Source organism: Zalophus californianus, chromosome 7, assembly GCF_009762305.2.
Source record: "Zalophus californianus isolate mZalCal1 chromosome 7, mZalCal1.pri.v2, whole genome shotgun sequence".
Taxonomy (NCBI): Eukaryota; Metazoa; Chordata; class Mammalia; order Carnivora; family Otariidae; genus Zalophus; species Zalophus californianus.
Genome location: NC_045601.1, coordinates 117,586,142 through 117,609,942, shown reverse-complemented (window position 1 = coordinate 117,609,942; position 23,801 = coordinate 117,586,142). Strand labels below are relative to the sequence as shown.

General features: G+C 39.0%; 1 protein-coding gene and 1 pseudogene across 1 annotated transcript; both read right to left on the bottom strand.

Annotated features, from left to right (window-relative positions):
• Positions 1-183: 183 nt before the first annotated feature.
• LOC113927971 lies at positions 184-4,469 on the bottom strand (annotated as a pseudogene).
• BTNL2 (butyrophilin like 2) lies at positions 3,457-21,673 on the bottom strand. The gene is made up of 9 exons (XM_027603639.2): positions 21,395-21,673; positions 18,533-18,616; positions 16,485-16,832; positions 14,585-14,866; positions 13,189-13,209; positions 7,310-7,657; positions 5,949-6,230; positions 5,172-5,267; positions 3,457-4,582 (listed from the first exon to the last, which is right to left on the bottom strand). Exons 2-9 carry the CDS (start codon positions 18,609-18,611, stop codon positions 4,497-4,499), a joined length of 1,542 nt encoding a protein of 513 aa, XP_027459440.2. The 5' UTR covers positions 18,612-18,616; positions 21,395-21,673; the 3' UTR covers positions 3,457-4,496.
• Positions 21,674-23,801: the final 2,128 nt, after the last annotated feature.

Here is a 23,801-nt window from a genome sequence, read left to right as displayed (position 1 = left end):
TAGGAGGAGAGAGTGAAAGAGCAAAGCTGAGTGCCAGAACACATTCAGTCAGGGTCATGTTTATACAAAGAGTGTAGTGGAAAGTCAGGAAAAGTGCTATAGGATTTACGTGTACATCTGGACACACCAGATCCCTCCATGACACATCTAAGAATGGGGAGCTCAGGGAGGAGGCCATTGTTGTCACTCCAGTTTCAGAAGCTCCATGTCAAAGAGGAGAGTGGCATTTGGTGGGATGATGACTGGGTGCCCAGTGGCACCGCACCATAAATGTAGTCTAGAGAGATAGTCAGTTTGGCTCTCTGACCCACATTCATGTGGGCAACCCCTTCTTCTCAGCCTCAGATCACCTACCTAACATAAACCTAAAGAGCTTGTTTCTATCTCTGGAAGAATCAAATTTCTTTCCATCTTCAAGTATCCCCAGAAGGGCACCACATAAGTTTGACCATGCTTGGGGAAAATGAACCTGACTCCAGGGAGATGGTCTCCCCTACACTCCCATGGCAGCCACCAGGGCACACACTGGTCAAGCAGGCTGACCAACAGGTGACCTGGGGGCGGCTCCCCGGCTCTCAAAAGTTGTTGTTGTTGTTGTTGTTGCTGCTGTTGTTTTAAGTAAGCTCAATGCCCAATGTGGGGCCTGAAGTCAGGACTCAGAGATCAAAAGTCACATGCTCCACCAGCTGAGCCAGCGAGGTGCTCTTACTTCTCTACTCATTTTAATGGGTTTTGTCCTTCTAAACTTAGAGATTGGGGATCAAAGGCTAGAGGTGGGCAATGAAAGAAAATGTGAAGATTGATGTTCTATTGGAATCACAGTTGTAGAAATGTCAGGGACAACATCATCCATCATATCCTCATCTCTAAGGATGGGCAAATCAACAAGCAATGAGGGGTCTCCAAGTAGCCCACAGTTCCTGACAAAGTAGTGACCTTGAATTCACCATCTGACTCCACCAAATATTTATTGCTGGACTGCTTTGGCAATCCCATTCTGAGTAGACTGTATGAGGGAATGATAAGACGTTCAAAAATAAAGAGAGAGACTGTATTAGAATAAAGAACTATCTTAGGGCAGGAATTACACCTTAATAAGCATTTTATCTCTACAGCCCAGCACAGTGTATTCTATAGGTAAAATATTAAATAAACACCCTATTTACAAATCTATTCCTCTACTTCATAAATGTTTATTGATCAGCTAATATATGCCACTTTTCTACTTTATGAGGATACACAAAAAAGAAAAATATCACTGCCCTAATGGAACTTAAAGTCTACTGACAATGAGAAAAAAGTCTTGCAGAGGGGTTAACAAATTTGGTTTCTGATTTCCTCCAGTCCTCTCCCTTAAACTGAGATCTATCCAATCTATACATCTCTTCTGAGAGTCACAATGCTTTGCATGACTACAACCAGCTCCCTATGCATCAGGAGTGACAGGGAACCGGATCCTTGATGGGCCAATCCAACATTCATCCATCAGCCACAGTGACTGCATCAGTGATTGGGGTGTCTTAATGAGGCCACAAATCATTCTCTTTCCCCATGGTTTTTTAAACTGGCATTGGAACTGAGAAAGTAAATTAATCCCCAATTTGGTGAGCTAAAGAAAACATGTTTCTTAATACATAGTGAAAGAATTTGACTGATAAAAAACACACTTTCTTGAGATCTTCCTAGGGAAAACCTATCTGTTATATATTGGGCTTACACAAGCACATAAAACTAACAAGCAAAAGTTAGACTCATCAGGAAGGAAGACGAAAAAAAGGGGGGATAGTTAACCCTCAGACTTTACTAAAAAAAATATTTTTAATTACATTAAGTCAAAATAGAGTAACATTAAACATATTTTAAGGCAAAGCCAGCATATCTACTAATAAATTTGACTTCAAAAATAAAAAGGGTAACTTAATGTACCAAAAGTAGGAAAACATTTATCAAACCCCACAGAACGTATAACACAAAAAGTGAACCCTAATGTGGACCCCACCTAGAGACTGTAGTTGAAAATAATGCATCATTATTGGTTCATCTGTTGTAACAAATGCACCATACCAATGCAAAGTGTTAATAGGAAATTATGGGGAGAGGGAGCAGGGATATGGAAATACTCTGGATTTTTCAGTCAATTTTGCAATAAACCTAAAACAGCTCTTAAAAAATAAAAATTGTTTATTAAAAAAGAGAATGAAGTGCTGGTACATGCTACAGGATGAACACTAAAGATACTATGTTAAGTTAAAAAAAAAAAAGCCAGACACTAAAAAATCCATATATTTTATGATTCCATTTATATGAAATATCTAGTATAGGCAAATTCATAGAGACAGAAAATAGATTAGTGGTTGCCAGGGGCTGGGAAAAAGACAAAATGGGTAGTGACTGCTTAATAATTATGGAATTTTCTTCTGGAGTAATAATCTAGAACTGGATGCTGATGATGGTTGGACAACATCATGAAGGTATAAATACCACTGAATTGTATACTTTAAAATGGCTAAAATGAGTTACGTTATGTGTATTTCACTACTGAAAAATTTAAAAACTAAAATAAATGTGTAAATACTAGTGGGAGAATAATACATAGCTTCAAACATAAACATATGAGTTTAAAAAACAGAGAAAAAATACTTGAGCCAAAAGAGACACTCCAGGATGCGACAGGTGAGTGATGACTATGATGGCTGCCACCCTAAAAGACAACAGTGTCACTGGTAGATATTCCTCATTCTCACTTCAGAAGATATCAAGACTTTTTCCAAGTCTTTCTTTTCCCATATTCTTTCCTCTTCCACTTATAGTTTCTCTTCTTTAATTCATTATAGCTTTAAAATATTTCCTACCATGTGTTGTATTTATTGCTTCTGTTTATTTATTTTGTAATTATTGATTTTAATTGTGCATTTTTTTGTTTTCAAAATAAAATTGACACCTTCGTATACACAATATAAAATTAATTTTTCTTTTTCCAGCTTTATTGTGAAATAATTAACACATATCACTATACAAGTTTAGGGTGTACAGCATGATGTATATATGTACATCATGTATGTACAATATGTATATATTGTGAATTGGTTACCACAATAGATTTAGTTAACATCTATCGTCTCATATAGATACAATGAAAAGAAATTAATTTTCTTCTTGGACTAGAATTTCTTCTTCTTTACATTTTTTTAATATGAGTAAAGTCGACACAATGTTACATTAATTTCAGGTGTACAACAGTGATTTGACACATCTATAGGTTATGTAGTGCTCACAAGAGTAGCTACCATCTGTTACCATATAACACTATTACAATATTATTGACTATATTCCCTATGCTGTACCTTTTATTCTCATGACTTATTCATTCCATAACTGGAAGTCTGTACTTCCTGCTCCCCTTCACCCATTTTACCCATCCCCCTATCCTCTCCCTTCTGGCAGCTATCAGTTTGTTCTCAGTTATTTATAGGTCTGATTCTGCTTTTTGTTTGTTTATTCATTTGCTTTGCTTTTAGATTCCACATATAAATGAAATCATATGGTATTTGTCTTCAAATAGAATTTCTAAAATTTTTTTGTGCTCCAAATTTCCACTTTCTGAAAAAGTCTGCAATAGGAATTCTACATTTCATATGATATTTAAGATTATATCTCAGTGATCAGATTTCCTCCTTCTATTCAGCTGTATTTTCTCTTACTCTTTTTTAACTGTATTTCTTATTTCCTCAGCCCCACTGGGAAAATAGTCACCTTCATAAAGAAACCTATAAATAATCTTTCCTTGCATTTCCTTCTCTAGGCCTAATTGCATTTCTCATTGGATTTTCTAAGAATCTTTAGTCATCACATATCAGATTATGATCAGTGGCAGGATATCAGAGTGCTTGGGATAGGATAGTTCTCCGAAGGGATCAGTCTCCAGATCAAATCTGAAGCCAGAGTGACATTAAAGCATCTTGATTTGGTAGCTGGAGGATGGTGTGAGCCCCTTCAAGCAGCTGGTGAAAGAAGAAGACTGGGACTTGGACTATAATCCTTGTTTCCAGAATCTAAGGTTGTTTATTCCCTTGGAGGTGTTGCAAAATCTCCTGGGTGTAGGAAAGATGTCAGGAGAACCCACATTAAGAGATTAAAGAATGAAGAAGGCATATAGAGTTTCAGAGAAGAAAAGTGTAGTAGAACACTTGTTGGTCATGTTATAAAGAGAGGTGTCCAGAGGCTAGTCAAGGAAGATTTTGACCCTTCCAGGAGCCATCTTTAGGGAGAGGAGGCTTGGAGGAAAGGTAATGGCCCAGTACTGGTTTCTATAGCAACTCATTGTCTGAACACATTCTCAGGTGACAGAGGGATGACTCCCTCCCTCCCTATATTGCCCTTGGCAATACCTGGGACCTATACTGCCTTGTCCCTGACCTCCATTTCTCAGTACCATCTCCCTGACATGAGCCCCTCCTGGCCTGGTCCATTGCGCAAGCTCTGTTGGATGTATGGCTCTATGAATGTTCATGGGTCACATGCTTGTATCCCTCAGAAAGGATCAGTCCTGGGTGAGATGTATTTGGATCCAATGTCACATTCACTGTAGAGAAAGAAAATCCATTCTGATGATAACCAATGTATGGAGTATTTTAAAATATAAATTCCATTATATCAACATCCAAACAGGCAAACCAAAGTTATAGTGACATAAGAGATTTGAAGTGAAGGAACTTTATAGGGCACACAAAACAACCTATCAACACCTAGAAGTCCTTCCTCCATAGAGCAAGAATCATCAATAAGCAAGTCACCGTATTTTTAAAGATTTTAGTGAAACGTTCATGCCAACAGCATCTCCAATCAGGTCTCAGCTCTCAGCCTTGAAAGCATGGATGGCTATGCTACTTTTTTCTTCTTCTCCCTTAAGTAGATCGGTTGGGAATGTTCACTGGGGGATCAAATTATTGTCTTTTAATCCCTTTGCTTCTATTATCACTGTAAACTCTGATATCATTCAGCACTGATCCTCCACTACATGAATGTAAGCATGGACTCTCATGTTTCATTAATTACTGAATGTTCACTGAGTGCTTCCCCTATGTGACTGCTGAAAAAAGAGGCTAGGGAAAATGCACAGCAAGGATCCCCCTACAGAGGATGCTCCACACATGACTATTTACCTGACTTACCTTTTTTACAGCTCCTCCTCTTCACCAGGCCTACAATTGCAGCAAGAAGTAATACCCAAATAAGGACTATCTTCCATGAAAAAATCATCATGGGCTCTAAAATGGAAAACCCAGAATCCCATTAAATCATGAAACTGGGAAAATTCCAAGATCATTCTTTTTATCTGAGCAGCTCCTGAGCTAGAGAGGAGGGTGAGAAGTGGGTCTCTCACAGAGGAAGCTGATCTGTTCCTCTCTACTCTGCAGAACCTGAGGGGAGACCCAAAGTTTATGCTAGCTTTACTGTTTGCTCCTGTCAGAAATACACACACACACACACACACACACACACACACACTTTTCTTTTCCTGTCTCTTTTCCAATTATATCACCACCATCACTGGAATAACAAGGGTAGGAAAAGGATAAAATTACCTAATCCACAGGCATGAAGATGGTGTTAAGGAAAACTAGTTTCTAATCCCAGAGACAATCCACAATAAAGAAAAAAAAAGTGATATTGGTTTCACATCAGAAGAAGAGAGTTTGTCCTTACAGTGATGGTAGAGTCGTCTTAGAAGTTAGTGTATATGCAACAATATAACCTTAAGGCTTTAGTAAAGGGATGTCAGTAGGATCTCCAGGTGTCCTGAAGACCATTTTTGTAAGAGATAGCAGGTGATTTTATCAGAGAGAAGAAAATAAAAATTTAAAATAGTAGAGCAATAAAATAAGTAAGTCTGGGTTTGCCTTCATATGTATTCCCCAAAGTTGAGAGGAACACATGGAGTCACCAACCTGAGAGAAAAAAAGTTGCCATTTTCTCCTCATCAAGAAGGGGGTTACTAATGGAACAAGTTACGTTCACAAAAGAGCTGTTTGTGACCAATAGAGATGTCTCCACATGGAATAGCCCATGGCTGTCTTCTGTCAGAACCTCTGAAAATGATGGTATTATCTTTCCTTCCATGTCCTTCCATTGCACATGGGGCTCTGGGAACCACCCTTCTGAACTGCATATCAGCTCTATTTCTCCATCCTTCTGTTCCTTTACAGTGATCAGTGGGGCAGAACCCAGACCTGGGGAAGAGAGATCAAGGAACAAAACCTAGAGTGTCTGCAAGTGGTTATATGGTTATATGGTTATATGGTTATATGGTTATATGGTTATATGGTTATATGGTTATATGGTCATATGGTCCCAGTAACTTCACTGAGAGGAAAGAGGGGAAAGGCTTGGCTGAGAGAACAAAGCTTATAGTGGAATTATGCTCCACTTAGGGATGAGACTAGCGGGAATGCCTTCTAGTTTTGTTACGTTTGGTTGATTTTTATTTTTTGTATTCCTAAAGTCATCCTCAGAGTCACAGGAAAAGTAAATTTTAAAGCCAATCTTTTCTCTTCTGTATCTGAAAACAAAATAGCTTTGACCAAGACATGAATCACATGGACAGGATTAAGGAAAGTTAGTAAAAGAATATCCTCAAATATCAAGATTTTATAAACATGTACATCCAGTGGCAGAAAATAATAGAGTCCATTTAACTTCTCAATATGTACCCCTGTGGATATTTCATGAATATGTTTATGAATTGAGACCCAAAATCAATGGAAGAAACAAATCAATTATCCAAAATGTTGGCCTATGTCTTCAATGGCATTTGCTAACCTTGAAAAATCAATTCTTACTCACAAATATAAACAGTGGGAAATTATGACGCAGGGAGTGATTTTGTCTTTCTTCTTCCATCCTGCCAGTTCTGTTGATACTATTTTTGCTTTTATGTGGATATAGTTTAGTCTTCACATAATTATACTTCCTAGTAACCATACATTGTTCAGAATTTTAAGAACACTCTGTGAAATAATGAGTTGTATGTAGAGTTATGGAGTAAAATTCTCAAATTTCACTAAATGTGTGGTCATTTTACAGAGATCTTGGGAAGTGTACAATTTCTATACCCAGAGAATTAAATCTGGTCCATGTGAGTTTGCGAACTTTAAGTACGTACTACAGTTCTTATGCATCAGAGGGTTTAATATAAATTTGACAAGTGAATGGACATTCCAAAAATTTCAAGTACCAGGGAAAATTTCCAGGAACTAGCATGTTAAAGCAGTAGAACAAAGGTTGAATCCAAAACATCTGGAATCCTTACCTACTATCTTCAGATCCAAACTGGCCTCCTGATAGACACCATCTTTTTCAAAAAGGCACCGGTACTGCCCATTATCTGACGTTGTGGCATTGTGTATCTGCAGGGTCAGTCTCCCCTGGTCAATGGCATCACTCACCAACATTGTCCTCCCTCTGTATTCTTCCATCTGCTCTTCAGTCACATGTCCCCCATCCGCATACACGTAAACAGCAGGATAACGGTGTGATTGGACCCACCTCACCTCCATGCTCTGTGCATTAGTCTTTGGGGACAGGTAACAAGTTAATTGTATGTCTTCTCCCACTCTGACAAGGATGGGTTGGGGAGGTCCAATCACTTCTAAGGAAGCTATGAAATACAACAGACAAAACACAATGAAAGACGCAAAATGGAGCAAATAGTGTCATCAGTAGGAAAATCTCAAGTGGGGTTTAGAACCCAGGGGCATCCCAGGGGAGCTGTGAGGCACAAGGTCATCCTTTAGAGATGGGGAGGCTTGGTGGAATCAGGATAGAGCTTGTCCCTGGAAAAAAAGAACCATTAATGGAACCCACACCTGCCTCGACCTATTTTAATCAGATTACAGCCCAATAAAATAATTTTGCAATTAATACTCCTAGAACAAAAATAATATTTTATCACTTCACATTGGTATGAGCTCCTTAAACTACTTCTCAATCTGTGTATGCCTCAGTTTCTTAAACTGTGAAATAAATATATCAATCCCTTCTGGAGTTAAGCAAAATCATCTATATAAAGCTCTTGGATGACTATGCAGTGTGAGTGGAGGCATGCAGACCGTGAAACTTGAGGGCACTGAAGCCAATCCCTCTGCCTTGTTAATGATAAGGGATAAAAATGAGTTTCAGGTGGATTTTTAGTAATGAAATGTGAAGGAACCTTCCCCTGGTTTGATTTTTATAACACCTTATAAGTCAGATCCAGCTTCCATGTTTTAGTTCTGTGAGATCCCTCATATGTGGAGCTCTAAACACACACCAGGTTCAATGTCTTCAGATTATTTTGGAGAAACATTATAACACCAAGAATTGGGGAGGTTGGCAAAATATAAAACACAAAACAACAATGAATACACAAAAAGTCTAATCCTCCCATTGTGAAAATTGGAGATTTTCTCTAATGGCTTTCCAGTTCATCAGGCTCTGGCATGCTAGTTTTTCTCTGTTCTAAATTGAGAGTCATCTTTTCCAATCAAACAATAAAAATGTTTTCACATAGGTTATGATCATTTATAATAGAAATACAGGCATAAATTTGTATATTGTTGGATGAGAGTCAATGACCAAAGGCAAAATGTCCTCATTATGTAATTAGCTAAAATCTGCTTAGGTACTTCTTTAGAAAGGAAACTTACTGTCAATCAATACAAACCTAATTTTCAGATTATTCCCTTCTATTCTAGCTAGAATTTGACTACCAATTACTTCCAGCATTTTGTTTGCTTTATCTTTCAATTTTACCTAAAATAAGATCTCCATTGTATATGTATCTGTTAAAATCTGGAGACAAAAGTAGGAGTCAGAAAAAATGAACTAGGGATTGGTCTGCTGTTATTTCTACTTCCACGTATTTTACAGTAAATTACTTAATAAAACAGACAATTTCCTTATCTCCATTACCCATATGAGTAGGTGCATGACAGATATATGAAACACATGTTATTCCAGAATCCAAGTGAAAAATAAAGTTGGAAGTATGGGGGAAAAAATCATGCAGCCCAATCTGTTAATAAGTGATATTCTTCTAGAATACCAGCTCCTTGAGAGAAGCTCTGCATAATCTCCTTTCTTTATATACTTTTGTATATTTTGGGGGCCTTCTACACAATTTGTGCTCACATTTATTGTTTTGTTCTATTATTGGGGTGTTGTACGTATGTTACTGAAAGGCCCTCTGAATATTCACTGAAAATTAAATCCTCTCTGGAGTGTGCAGTTCACCGAATATACATCAGTTCCTTGAAACATGATAATCCCATCATCATGTCATATAATCCTCTTTCAATCAGCATATTTAATTAAGTGGGTTATCTCATTTCCTCAATATGCTATATTTTTGTATCATATATTATATTAATATCATATCATATCCAGTGTAGAGCTTAATACTACATCAGAGATTAAATTCAACATGTTCATTTTGAAGATGAGGGAAATAGAGACCAATGATTTACAAAAATCACACATAAGTGATTAAAAACTTGCACTCTTAAGCCAGATTAGAGGGCAAATATCACAATTTCTCAATGGGTTTCCCACAAACCACATATATCTATAAGATTTTGCCAGCTGTAAAATGATAAATCTATTAACTTTTATAATTATTGTAAGAAAAAGAAATAATCTCTGTAAAGCATTTAGCATCACACCTGGCATATAATTAATATTTCTTAAAACTAGTCATTATTTTTATAAGATTATTTGATGAAGGGAAATGGTGGAGGTGGGCTAGATGAGTGATGGGCATCAAAGAAGGCACTTGCTGTGACGAGCACTGGGTTTTGTATGTAAGTGATGAATCACTAAATTTGACTCCAGAAACCAATATTGCACTGTGTGTTAACTAACTAAAATTTAAATAAAAAAAAAATTATTTGCCAGAGTGAGAACTGGAATTCCAGTCCTAGGACTTCTTTTTTTTTTTTAAGATTTTATTTATTTATTTGAGAGAGAGAGAATGAGAGATAGAGAGCACGAGAGGGAAGAGGGTCAGAGGGAGAAGAAGACTCCCTGCTGAGCAGGAAGCCCGATGTGGGACTCGATCCCGGGACTCCAGGATCATGACCTGAGCCGAAGGCAGTCACTTAACCAACTGAGCCACCCAGGCGCCCCCAGTCCTAGGACTTCTATAGCAAGCTCAGTTTGCCAGCAGCCAACTGCAGGGGGTCCTTGTCTCCAAGTTCTAATTCATGAGGATAATACAGAGGTAGATGTGAAACTCCTGGTACCCTCAGTCAAGAACCCTCAAAGTTCTAAGGGTGTAGATCTGTAACACCCACCTAACAGGGAGCCAAGGGTAGCTCCATATTTTCATCATGTTTTACTGTGGTCCCAGAAGGTCAGCACAACTAGGAACAACACAACACCCGATTGTATTGTGTGTACTGGGTCTCCAGTGGACATGTCAGAGTGGTTCAAATAACTCAGAGGTGTGACTCTTCACCTAAAGTCTTCCTGAGGATGATATTCGTTGTGGATTTTTCATAGATGGCTTTTATGATATTGAGGTATGTACTCTCTATCCCTACACTGTGAAGAGTTTTAATCAAGAAAGGTTGCTGTACTTTGTCAGATGCTTTTTCTGCGTCTATTGAGAGGATCATATAGTTTTTGTCCTTTCTTTTATTAATGTAGTGTATCACGTTGATTGATATGCAGATATTGAACCAACCTTGCAGCCCAGGAATAAATCCCACTTTCTCATGGTCAATAATCCTTTGAATGTACTGTCGGATCCTACTGGCTCATATTTTGGTGAGAATATTCGCATCCATATTCATCAAGGATATTGGTCTATAATTCTCCTTTTTTGTGGGGAGCTTTTGCACAGCAAAGGAAACAATCAACAAAACCAAAAGACAATCAACAGAATAGGAGAAGATATTTGCAAATGACATATCAGATAAAGGGCTGGTATCCAAGATCTATAAAGAACTTCTCAAACTCAACACCCAAAGAATAAATAATCCAATCAAGAAATGTGCAGAAGACATGAACAGACATTTCTGCAAAGAAGACATCCAAATGGCCAACAGACACATGAAAAAGTGCTCAACATCACTCAGCACCAGGGAAATACGAATCAAAACCACAATGAGATATCACCTCACACCAGTCAGAACGGCTAAAATTAACAAATCAGGATACGACAGATGTTGGCGAGGATGCAGAGAAAAGGGAACCCTCCTACACTGTTGGTGGGTATGCAAGCTGGTGCAGCCATGCTGGAAAATAATATGCAAGTTCCTCAAATAGTTGAAAATAGAGCTACCCTACACCCCAACAACTGCACTACTGGGTATTTACCCCAAAGATACAAATGTAGTGATCGGAAGGGGCACGTGCACCCCAATGTTTAAAGCAACAATGTCTGCAATAGGCAAACTATGGAAAGAGCCTAGATGTCCAACAACAGATGAATGGATAAAGAAGATGTGGTGTGTGTGTGTATACACACACACACACACACACACACACACACACACACACCATATACACAGTGGAATATTACGCAGCCATCAAAAAATTGAAATCTTGCCAATTGCAACAACGTGGATGGAACTAGAGGGTATTATGCTAAGCGAAATAAGTCAATCAGAGAAAGACTATTATCATATGATCTCACTGACACGTGGAATTTAAGAAACAAGGCAGAAGATCATAGGGGAAGAAAGGAAAAAATGAAACAAGACAAAACCAGAGAGGGAGAAAAACCAGAAGAGACTCTTAATCTCAGGAAACTAACTGAGAGTTGCTGGAGTGGAGGGGGATGGGAGGGATGGGGTAGCTGGGTGATGGACATTGTGGAGGGTATGTGTTATTGTGAGTGCTGTGTATTGTGTAAGACTGATGAATCACAGACCTGTACCCCTGAAACAAATAATACATCATATGTTAATAATTTTTAAAAATTAGGGGAGACATTTTGCATAAAAAAACAAAACAAAAAATAAAGGGATTTTAAAAGTAAAAATTAATTAATTAATTAATTAATTAAATTAAAAAAAAAAAGTCTTCCTGAGGGACAGAGACATGTGTCAACCTGCCCCAACACTGGTCTGATCTGTAACTAACAAGTTCTGCTGGTTAAGGTTTCTGTCTGATCATAAGCAGATGCTACGCAGGCAGAAGGGGATCTGACTTGGAAGGTATGGCTTACAGGGGTGGAACTTTCCTCAGATTGTGGAGTTACCTTTGACCTTCCTGAGGCCATTCCCTTTATCTTTATGGCCTTGATGGGCTTGAAAGTGTCACACTAGACTCTGGCAGATATTGGGGTGTGTCTGTACACTCAACCTCACCTAATCTGCAATAGGCACATGTGCACGCACACATTCCTATAACCAGTGACTTGAGGGTGAGCAGGATATTGATGGAAAATGAGTGATACAAAGTCATATGCATCTGGGCACGGAGCAGGCTGGTTATCATGGGCTGGGAGAAAAGGTCACAGGAAGGAGGAAGATGGTAAGTGGGTAAAGGAGAAACTGAAAGGGGCCCAAATATCAGCTGGTTACTTTTTAAACCACTTATCTTTATCTTAGGTACAGTAAAATAATTGCAGTCCAACTGTTAAGGAAAAAAAAAAAAAAGAAGAAAAACAGGAAAATGATTGAAGGACCCAGGCAGTGTCCCAGGCTACATCTAGGAAAGTAATGGCTCCTGCCCAGTATGATGAGGTTAGGATCCACTGGGGTGAGGAGAAGGTGCAGAAACCAGAGCAAGGCCAGAGTGTTGATGTGATGGGTGATGATCTCCAGTTACCATGAGGACACTGCCTTCACACTAGAAAGATTTTAAAAGGGCCTCCAGAGACCCACCATCTGTCCTATACCAACCCTTACACACAAGTAGAGCAGAGATCATGTCTGTGTCCCTTACAGGCATCCATCTGAGGCTCAGTGGGTCCCAGTGAACACTTAAAGTCATAGGTTATGCAGTGCAAAGGTGCCTGAAGGAGGCTGTGTTTTACCTGTCCCTTCTGGTACTAACTGAACTTGAGACTTAAAGTCATGCCTCTGTTTCTCATCTGGATTACGAGTTGTCATGGTAGCTCCCACTGGCTTTGTCCAGGGATTATCAATTCCCTTTGGGGCAAGCAGGGTCTCCTTTATACTAGTGCATCCAGGGTCTACTTACCTAGCTCATTCTGGAGTTTCTCTGGAAAAAGAACAAGGATAATATATTAGGGAATTTGATCTAAGGGAAAGGAGAGAAAATATTTAAAAAGAAAAGAAAGCTCTACATTTTATTAAAAAGCTCAGTTCATCACTGGGCTATGGGAATTAAGGAGGGCAAGTTCTGCATGGAGCACTGGGTGTTATACACAAACAATGAATCAAGGAACACTGCATCAAAACTAATGATGTAATGTATGGTATCTAACATAACATAATAAAAAAATTAATGAATAAATAAATATAAAGCTCAATTCATAAAAAAGAAATTAGAGAAAAATCTTCTTTCCTGTAGAACACCTAGTGATCCAGCTATTTTTCCTTTTGTTTGCATAACAAAAAGCGTCTCAGTTCTATTACCTCATGATTGTTTATTTATGTTGATAATTAACATATTGATATTTAGTATCTTGTAAAAATGATACATATTCTTCTTGTAAGTGCATGGAAAGTATAAAAATATACGGACATAGACAATTATCACCTCTAATTCCAAACTGAGAGATAAAACATATATAAAGCATTTATAATATGTATTCATATATACAATATATAATATATATTCAGCTCCTTTTAACATTCACATGTGACATTTACTTAAAATCCTTTCATATATCCATTTATATGAGTAAGAATAACTATATCCTTATATCTAAATATAGAAGGTGTCCCAAAAATCTTAGTGCAGTTTTTAAGTTATTTAAAGCCATTATTCTTTACATGATTGGAAATGTTTATAGATAGATAGATAGATGATAGATAGATAGATAGATGTAATCTTTATATAAATAGTCCACCATAAGGATTTTTTCAACCATAAAAATCATTTGAAAATACCATTTTTCATCAATGCTATAATTTATAGTCACATTAGATATTTAACACTCACTCCACTGTTGTATTGTGCCTTTCTCTTTACTGTTGTTTTTGTTGCTATTTATAAATGAGGCTATAATTAAGATGCTATTATGTAAATAGTTATCTCCATCTCTGATTATCTTCACATGACAGGTTCCAGAAGCAACTGGCACAATGTGGTATAGGAAAACATTTTAATTGAAAGAATATAGTTTTATTTTCTTTATCATGTGATGCATACTTGTGAGTAAAGAAAATTAGTTCAGAAAGAAGAAGAGGTGGAACTTGAAAATAACTGGAATACCGTTAACAATAGCTGTTTAATCAAAATATAGTATATATTTCCAGCCATAAATAGTTTATATGTTTTAATACATATTACTAAATTTTAGATATTTTCCTTAATAAAAAAATACTAGGTGCTATGGAACAGTCCTTTGAACCTTTCCTGTTAATCACTTTGCACATTAGCACATTGGTCCTAGAGGCAGAGCTCTGACCTGGAATGGAGATGACTGAGCTCTTCTCTTCATTGAGGATGGGGTTGTGGATGAAGCAGGACACGGTCTCCACAGAATCATTCTTGACCACAAGAGTGGCTTCCACATAGAACAGGCCATTGTCATCTTGGATGGAATGCTCAGAGACAGCCAGCAACTTCTCTCCTGTGATATCTGCCCAATAAACCTGGGGCTCTGGGAACCAGCCTTTTGCAGTGCACACAAGCTGGACTCCACTTTCCACAGGTCCCTCCAGGTGGATGTAAGGGGCAGACCCCAGACCTGTGGAGGGAAGATACACCCCTAAGGCCTGGAGTCCATGGAGGCACAAACCATAGAAACCAAGATCCCGGTGACATTGCTCATAGGGATAGGGCAGGAGTTCATAGGTCCCAAGTCCTCTTCCCATTCAAATTGGAGTTCATATAAACTTTGCTGGTTCTCCATTCTGGATCTTTAAACTTTACCATATGAGCAGTCTTTTTCTTCAGATCCAGACAGGAGGAGAATAAGAGAAAGGGACATAATGACATTTTGCTTAGTCACTAGTACTGCCAACAAAGACGTGTTATAATTTATTCATTGAGCTTCCCTATGCCACAAACTCTGTCTGACATTTTAGATGCTATCTTGACTCTGATTAATTAGAATGTTTAATATAAAGCCAGAAATCATCTCCAGGGACTATTCTTCACATTCTTTCTGGTGGTGGTTGTGATCTTGGGGAGCAAGTAGATAACCTGTTACATAGAGTGGGATGCCCCAGGAGGAGCTCTTGTTGCTAAATATTCCTTACAGCCAATGGGAAAATGTTTTTGAGAAATCCTGGTTTTATGTAGTCATGAAATTCTTTCTTTATCCAACACTGCTCTCAAACCCAAACAAAGGGACTATATTTCCCATGGATGATAAATCTCTATCACTTGGTGGGGAAAGAGAATCACTCCCTCCACCTACAGCCTTAGAAAATGTGTGGCTTATTTTCAAATGTTCCTGATAGTGAACAGCTGCCTTCCTCTCTCCATATCTCAGAAATACGTAGATTCTTTCATCCATCTTCGATCACCTATAACATAACTATAATAATCATAGTCACAGGTGTTAAGAAAAAATGGTGTTAGGACACAGCTTTCATGTGAGTCAGAAATGGTAACATCTCTAGAGAACAATTTCCCTGAGAAGATCAGTGGATTTGCCTGATTTTCTCTTTAGCATATGGGAGAGTTATTCTTGCCAGGGAACTAGATGATTATTTACTTTTCAGATATGCGTTTTCCCCCGAGAACAGATCCTTTTTCTCAACTGTTTCCCACTTTGCTACTACAAAAGCATCAGGCAAAACCCTGTCATTCACAGTGGTATGTCCAAATGCATCTGGAGTCCCCAGTTCATTGAACACTAATATTTAATAATCTCCATAAAAGCACAGTTCTTAACCTCTTTGTTCCCAGCACTAGCTTTCCCACAGGAGGCATTCCAGAAAGAAACATAATTTGCGCATTTGGTTATTGCATATTGGAGGTTGGGTAGAGAACAATGCATTCCATTGAGTTTTGGTTGCTGGACAGTCAGCTAGATTCACTCACTCAGTGATTGACTTGCCCTAACACATCAGCCTGGTACAGCACAAATTTGTGCCTCAGTAAAATTGCTAATGACCGGATGTCATGGATTGCAATTAGTGGTCAAGAATAGTCAAAACTGCATAAACTTGAGAAGGTTGTTTAAGCGAGCTTGCTTTGAAGACTTCAGGATTACTTGCCTTCAAATGAATCAGGACAGAGGACTGGCCATTAGGAATTGCCTTGAGGATTAAAAGGGAATTTTTCAACTAGCCATAGGTTTACCACAAATTAATATACTTCTCCCTCCAAGACTTTGTCTTTTCCAAAATATTCACCTGCTACTTTAACCAGCAAGCTTGTTTCTCCACAATAGTTATTCTCTTGGAAATGGCACCAGTATTGCCCATTATCAGATGGTTGGATGTTGTTTATCTTCAGAGTCACATTTCCCTCATGAATGCCATCCTTTATCAACTCTACCCGGCCTCTGTACTCCTCCATCTGCATCTCAGTCACATCAGCTCCATCCCAGTATACAAACACAGGTGTGCTGGGCTCCAAGCGGTACCATGTCACCTTCGTGTGCATTGTGGTTCTCTTGGGGAGGAGCTGACAGGTTAGTAGGGCATCTTCCCCAATCCTGGCCAGGATTGGATGTGTAGAACCAATCACTCTCCAGTTATCTACAAAACAGAGTGAAGAAGAGGAACCAGGAAATGCCAATTGGAAGATTAATATACTTGCTTTGGGATGTCCAACCTATCAAAATGGAGGCACCTGGAGGAGGGAGGGCTTTATTTTCAATGATTTAGAGAAATCTAAATGGTTTGCACATTTGGCTGTTAAAAAGACAATTCTGTGTAGTACTGAAAATAACATGCAGTTCAAAAATTTGAGTGTTAGTGCTAAATCTGTCATCAGCTGTGTGATTTGGGGAGCAAACCTACTATTTTCAGTGAGATTTGAGATTTGGAATCTCAATTTCTTCATCTTTAATATACTAAAGCCACCTTCTCTGGGTTGTTTTTATTCTCTAATAAGTTAATGTGTAAATTGATTTTTTACACTGAGAACTTTGTTAGTGATTTGTTTTATATTTTATAGTAATTTATTTTATAGTTAGTGATTCCACTTTATATTGTTAGTGACTGATTTCATAATCATTTTCCTAAAATTTAGGTAATAAATTCATTCATTAGAGTTTTCAGCTTTTCAGGATTGCTCTGGTTCTAGGTAAGGACCTAGGATTATTTTTTAACTTTAAAAAATTTTTGGTCTGGAGTAGGCAAGGCTCCAGTTACTGGAGCTTTGTATGTACAATGCAGTTTTGTGCAAGGACATTTTGTGATGGATTAAGGGCAGTGGCTTGTCTAGAGAGTTTGAAACTTTTAATCAAATTTTGAGTCATGTTTGACCACTTGTCATTATGTGCAAATCGAAAGGATATTTAATAATTCCATGTGTTGTTATGCTTAATAATCTCAAAAGTCATATATATTATATTCTTCCTTATCCTAAAATGCTCCAGAACTATTTGTACTTTCTCTGTCACATCCAATTATCCTAAGAAGGAAGGAACTTCAACTTGCTCACTTGCTGATGAATATCAAATAGATGCTGGTCAAAAGGTCACTACAGAGCTTAAGTGGAGATCTGCTTGCATTCTTCATTTATGGAATCCACATATGAAGCTAGATCTGAAGTCATTCCATCTGGTTGACTTCTTTTACAGGCTAGGAAATTGCTTTATACAGAGGTCAGGACAGCCTCATGTCACATCATGTAGTTTCTGGCAGCCCTGTCTGGAGCCTGAGCCTTCTGGTGCCCTGTCCAATGTTTTTTCCACTTCTGCATGTTGTATTTTCTTTGGGACTCTGGCATTTCCCCCTGACACTGAATTTTCATAATCCCTTTTTGAGGTACAATTCAGCCACTGAGATTTCCAAATCCATTTCTTGGAAATCTTCTAATTTCTTGTTTCCAAGTATTTTTATGCTGTTTAATTTGTGGTAAGAAGCAGCCCTTTTCCTTGCCCCCAAAGTTCTGTCCTGCGTGGAAGCAGGAAAACAGATGAATAACTTAATGTGTTCCAGGTACTTCTTCATGTGCAGCCTCATTTAATCCTAAAGCCTGTCCTAGCCTTTAAGACATAGGTATGTTGTTATTCTTATCACAAAGATGAGGAAACTAAGGCAGAAGGCACTCAAGTCACTTTTCAAAGGTAACCCAGCTAGAAGTGGAGGACCCTTTCTGGAACACAGATGCATTGGTTCCTGGACCCCCAGTCCTAATATTGTCCTAGCCCTTTTGAATTGGAACTCTGCATGTGGACTATATCACTGGGACATTTAGATATACAGTAAAGGGAAGAAGGGTATCCTACCTGGCTGCCTCATGGTGAGCAGTACGAAGAAGAAAGAGGCAACTGCACCAGACAGACTGTATCCTGGAAAATCCACCATTCTCCCTACAGTAAACACAAAAGAAAAATATGAGTACACCCAAATGATTCTGTAATGGAGCAGGGTCACTCTGTTGTTTCCAACAGTTACATAGTCACAACGAGGAATCAACATAACCCCTCCACAATCAAACAAGGAAATGGACTTGGCTCAATTTCTCTGCAGTTACTGATCATTTCTGACCCTTTACCTCATGTGTTGTATTTTAAACTATTTCTTTTAGGCTTGAGGGAAGATTTCTGATTGAAATGAAAAGCCCTCCTGAGTTCAAGGGACAATAATATTTATATGTTTTTAAAAATCTCCTAAGGTCCATTTATTCTGAGCATGCAGAAATTATATAGTAGGATTCAAATGTTTTTCCTTGCCCTCCTCCCAACCCCTCCTGCAAAGTTCTTCATCACCACCCTCTCCTAGGTGTACAGGAAAGAACAGGAAGTCTCTGCATCCTCACTCTTCAGCCAGGAAGCCATCGCTAGTGCCTTGGGAGAAACCAAGGGCCAGGGCACACCTTGGAAAGTGAAGGAAAGAGTGGTGGAAATGGGGCTACAGGAAGAGACCACCAAGGAAACTACCCTAAATGGCCTTTCAATGTTATCTTGGAACACAAAGGAATGAGTAAAAGAAATAACCCAACTGCAGAGATCGGCAAACCCAACATGCTTACTATACCAGCATTATAAAAATGCTTCCACACAGCTAAGAAGTTTTAAAACTACCAAGACAAAAATCAAATGCCAGCTTTAAGTTTTGAAAACTGAAAAATTCAGAGTGGAAGAAGCCTAAGACTCATTCCATCTGACGTGTCCAGCATTTTACTGCTTCACACCAACTAGAAGAACCCGTTCAGGAGAAATGATAAGCTGGCGATTGCTTCTCTTTACCCAGAAACTAATACCAGTAAGATTCTATAGGGCAAGGGAAAAGCAGCAGTCACTGAAATAAGGACTATAAACCAAGTGGTTCAGGAGATTATTTATACTCTATTATGACTGCTTTTTAAAATGATGCATACTTTCATCTAAAATACTTCTAGGGAAACTAATACAAGCTCAGTCACAACACTTAGACACACAAGAGCGCTCAAAGTTCAATATGAAAATGGGGCCAAGCATTAGGAGACAGCATAGACCATCCGTAGCTCACCACTGGAGACAGTCACTTCCCCTCTGAATGAAGGAGATTGCTGATGCCTCCTCTTGTGAAAAGCAAAAATGTTTTGTTCTACCCAGTAAGAGCAAATACAGCGTGCAAAACTCATGCCAATCACCATCCCTCAGTCATATGAACTAAGAAGGACCCACATTTGCTACAAACCAGTTTATAGATGTGTGTTCCTTTAGGTCTTTCATGTTAAAGCAGGGGGAGAACCTACAAATGCAACTAGAAAAAATTTGCTCAAATTAATGAAGCTTTTGAAGAAAGTTGTGAAAATGCACCTTACCCTTCACTGGTGCTCAGAGAGAAATTCATGAGCGAGTATAAACAGGGAGAATAACTGCCTTAGATAGGGTTTTGAATGGGAAAAGGGACAGTCTTGCCCTTGGAGGGTCTTTGGCAATGCCTGCAGAAATTTTTGGTGGTCACAGCTGGGGAAAGGGGACAACCAATGAGCTGCTACACATCCTACAATTCACAGGAGAACTGCTACAGCAAAGAATTATCCAGCTTAACATGTCATTAATGCCAAGGAAAAACACTACCATAGACTATCTGCTGTCAGTATGCTGAAAATCTTTGACAGATTTTTACTAAATAAACAACTGGACTTATATTGCAAACTTTATGTTAAAACATTTTCATTACCAGGTTTTTGACATCTCTATTTTACCATTTGAACATAGGCTGAGAATCTTCTAAAACTGCCATTGCTACTAAATATGGTAAAACTTTGGTATGTCAAGAGATGTGATCTAATATGCATACGTACCATCGAATGTTCAAAAACCCATGTTTCATTTAATTTTCTGGATAAAGTGTACGTGTTAAGATGGGATGATAAGTGAGTGATAAGTGGTGGTTTGTGTTGAGGCTTTAGGTGAATAACAATTCTGAATTCCAAGGTCTATGCATGTACTGTTAAAATTCACACCAAAGAAAATTACAAATTACTACATGTCATGAGTCATTAGAGGTGTTTTTCTTTTCAGTAAAAAACCTCAAATGTTAAATTCTCAAAATGCCAAGTGACCACAGTAATTAACGGGTGAGAATAAATTTATTCAGTTCACAAAGTTTGAAGTTTATATACCTATATTAATTTTAAAAATAAATATAACTGATCATATGTTAACACATTTTTGTAGACAGAAAGCAAAGTAAATTAGAATTCTAGGAGACAAGGTGACTTTGTGTTTACTTCTATAGACCCCAAGAATCTCACTTTATTTTCTTGAACCTCTCCTGTCTCTCTTCTCTGATGGAGACACTCATTCCTAACCTTGCTTCCGCTGTGTCATCAGCACATGACAGACAAGCAAGGCCCAGAGACACAGCACAACATCATGCATGACAAATGAATAACGTGATCCTACTCTTCTGAGTTGTAATCTAGTACCCTCACCTGGCCTGCTGCACAGCAATATATGAGGATCACATAAGTTATGGTAGACTTTGAAAAACATGGAGTGGGGTACGAGTATCAGATGCAAGTGGAAGGTATTATGGCAAGTGGTAGAGTTTCCCTGTGGGTGCTGACTGTCCACATGCCCCACTTCCTCATCTTAGTCGACTTCCCCAACTTCCCTGGTCATCCTCCACCAGGGCCCCGTCAAGCCACTCACGGGTCTCCTCTTTCCTTCAGTGTAAAACCGGGGGCTGCTGGGTCTTCTCCTCAGTGGGTCTCAGGTGTACCCTTCATCCACACAGCAGGTGTCCAAAGGCAGGTCAGGGTCCTAGGGTGCTGACCAGAGTGAGAACTGTGGGACTGCCAGACGGCATGGAGGTAGCCCCCCAGGGCCCCAGCTTTGGGTGAAGGGAGATTGTGCTGCTTCACCCAAGCTGAAGGGACAGCCTAGTCCTGGAGGCCCACCCTGAACATGAGATTCCAATCAGACTACCACGCTCACCTCCTACCAGCTATAATCCTCAGAAAAGTGAAACTCAGACATGTGGACTTTGACTGGGTTCAGTTATGAGTTCTTCAGGCTTGCAGACACAACTGTGACATTAGCACTCCTCACCAATCTCAGAAAGCCAGGGCACTCCTGCTGGGCCCCATTTGACGCCCAGTCTCTGCCATCTCCAGTCAGATCCTCACATAGCACCTGCTACTGGAGGTCTCTCCTCATCCTTCTCCCCACCTCCCACATCAGTGTCAAGTTTGCACCTGAATGCAGATTGCTAGGGCTTAGAGTTAGAAGCAAGACTAAAAAGCAAATGCCCCATCCCTGCTTTTGCTGGTGAGAAAACAGAGGCCAGAGGAAGGGATTGCTGTCCCAGCATCATGGCACCCAGCCAAGGTCTCATATGTGCAAGTTTATTGCTCTTTTTATCTTGGTTCTTTATCCCCCTTTGCTGAGTCAGACATTGACTCTCAGATACTATGGAAATTTAATAAGCTTCTCAACCAAATGTTTGGGCACAAAAATTATAATGATTAAGACTACAGACACTTTTTGGTGTGTGTTCTTGTTTAGGTTAGATTTTCCCTTAAATTCTCCTTAAGTCAATTTTCTTGAATCAGACTGCAAGTCCCCCTGGGGTTCTGCAGAGATATTCTCAGGGATTCAAGAGTTCTCCAGAATAATTTAAAATTTAATGTTAGGGAGCCTGGGAGACTCAGTCAGTTAAGTGTCTGCCTTAAGCTCAGGTCATGATCCTAGAGTCCTGAGATCAAGTCCAGAGTCAGGATTCCTGCTCAGCGGGGAGTCTGCTTCTCTCTCTGCCACTCCCCCCACTCTTGCTCTCTCTCTCTCAAATAAATAAATAAAATCTTTAAAAAAATAAAATAAAATTTAATTTAGATGTTCATCTCAATATAAAATATAAGCATTTGTGATATTATGATGTGATATGGCCTGAGCTGATTTTTTTTCCCGAAGTGTCTTCCCTCCCCTGTTATGGTAATCCCATATTTGGGCACCTAACTTGAAATTACTATTCTTAATGTAAGATTTCTTCCTTTCATCCTTCAGTGTAGATGAAGACCCTTTCCACTGTGGAGAAAGAGGACTTTGTGTCTTTACACTTTCTCTCTCTCAATTTGGTAGATAGGAGAAGTGCCCACTACCTCTGGTTCCCAGAGTGGCTACAGTGCCACACACTTCCTTCTTCCACAATAAAATGGAAGCAGCAAAGGAAAGTCACCCAAGGCAAGAAGGGTTGGGCCTTGTAAGGCTCAAATACAGAGGGAAAGTTTGCTACTTAGAATGCTGGTGTGGAATGATACAGCAAGAGGGGAGTGATGTTGTGAAAAGAAGAGCCATCATCAAAACTATGGGAAGAACAGTGACCACCAGGAGGTAAGATGTAACCAAGACATATGGAGTCATGGTGGAAATATGAGGACAGCCTTCCACACCAACCCTGCATCATCTCTACCTCAGGACAGAACTAACCCTAGGCAGAGGGCTGTTTTTAAATTATTAATTGTTGTGAATGCCACTGAGTTTCCCCAGAAATTACTATCTTAATTCCTCTGCTATAAGACATTATAGTGTTTGACATAAAAATAAGGATCAGTAATAGGAAATACAGAAATATATTTTATTATGTTGTGTTAATCACCATACCTCATTAGTTTTTGATGTAGTGTTCCATGATTTATTGTTTGCGTATAACACCCAGGTCTCCATGCTGAATGTTCCCTCTTTAATACCCATCACCAGGCTAACCCACCCCCCACCCCCCTCCCCTCTAGAACCCTCAGTTTGTTTCTCAGAGTCCAAGTCTCTCATGGTTCATCTCCCCCTCTGACTCCCCCCCTTCATTCTTCTCTTCCTTTTTTTTTTTAACATATAATGCATTATTCATTTCATAGGTACAGGTCTGTGATTCAACAGTCATACACAATTCACAGTGCTCACCACAGCACATACCCTCCCCAATGTCTATCACCCAGCCACTCCATCCCTCCCACCCCCACCACTCCAGCAACCCTCAGTTTGTTTCCTGAGATTAAGAATTCCTCATATCAGTGAGATCATATGATACATGTCTTTCTCTGATTGACTTATTTCACTCAGCATA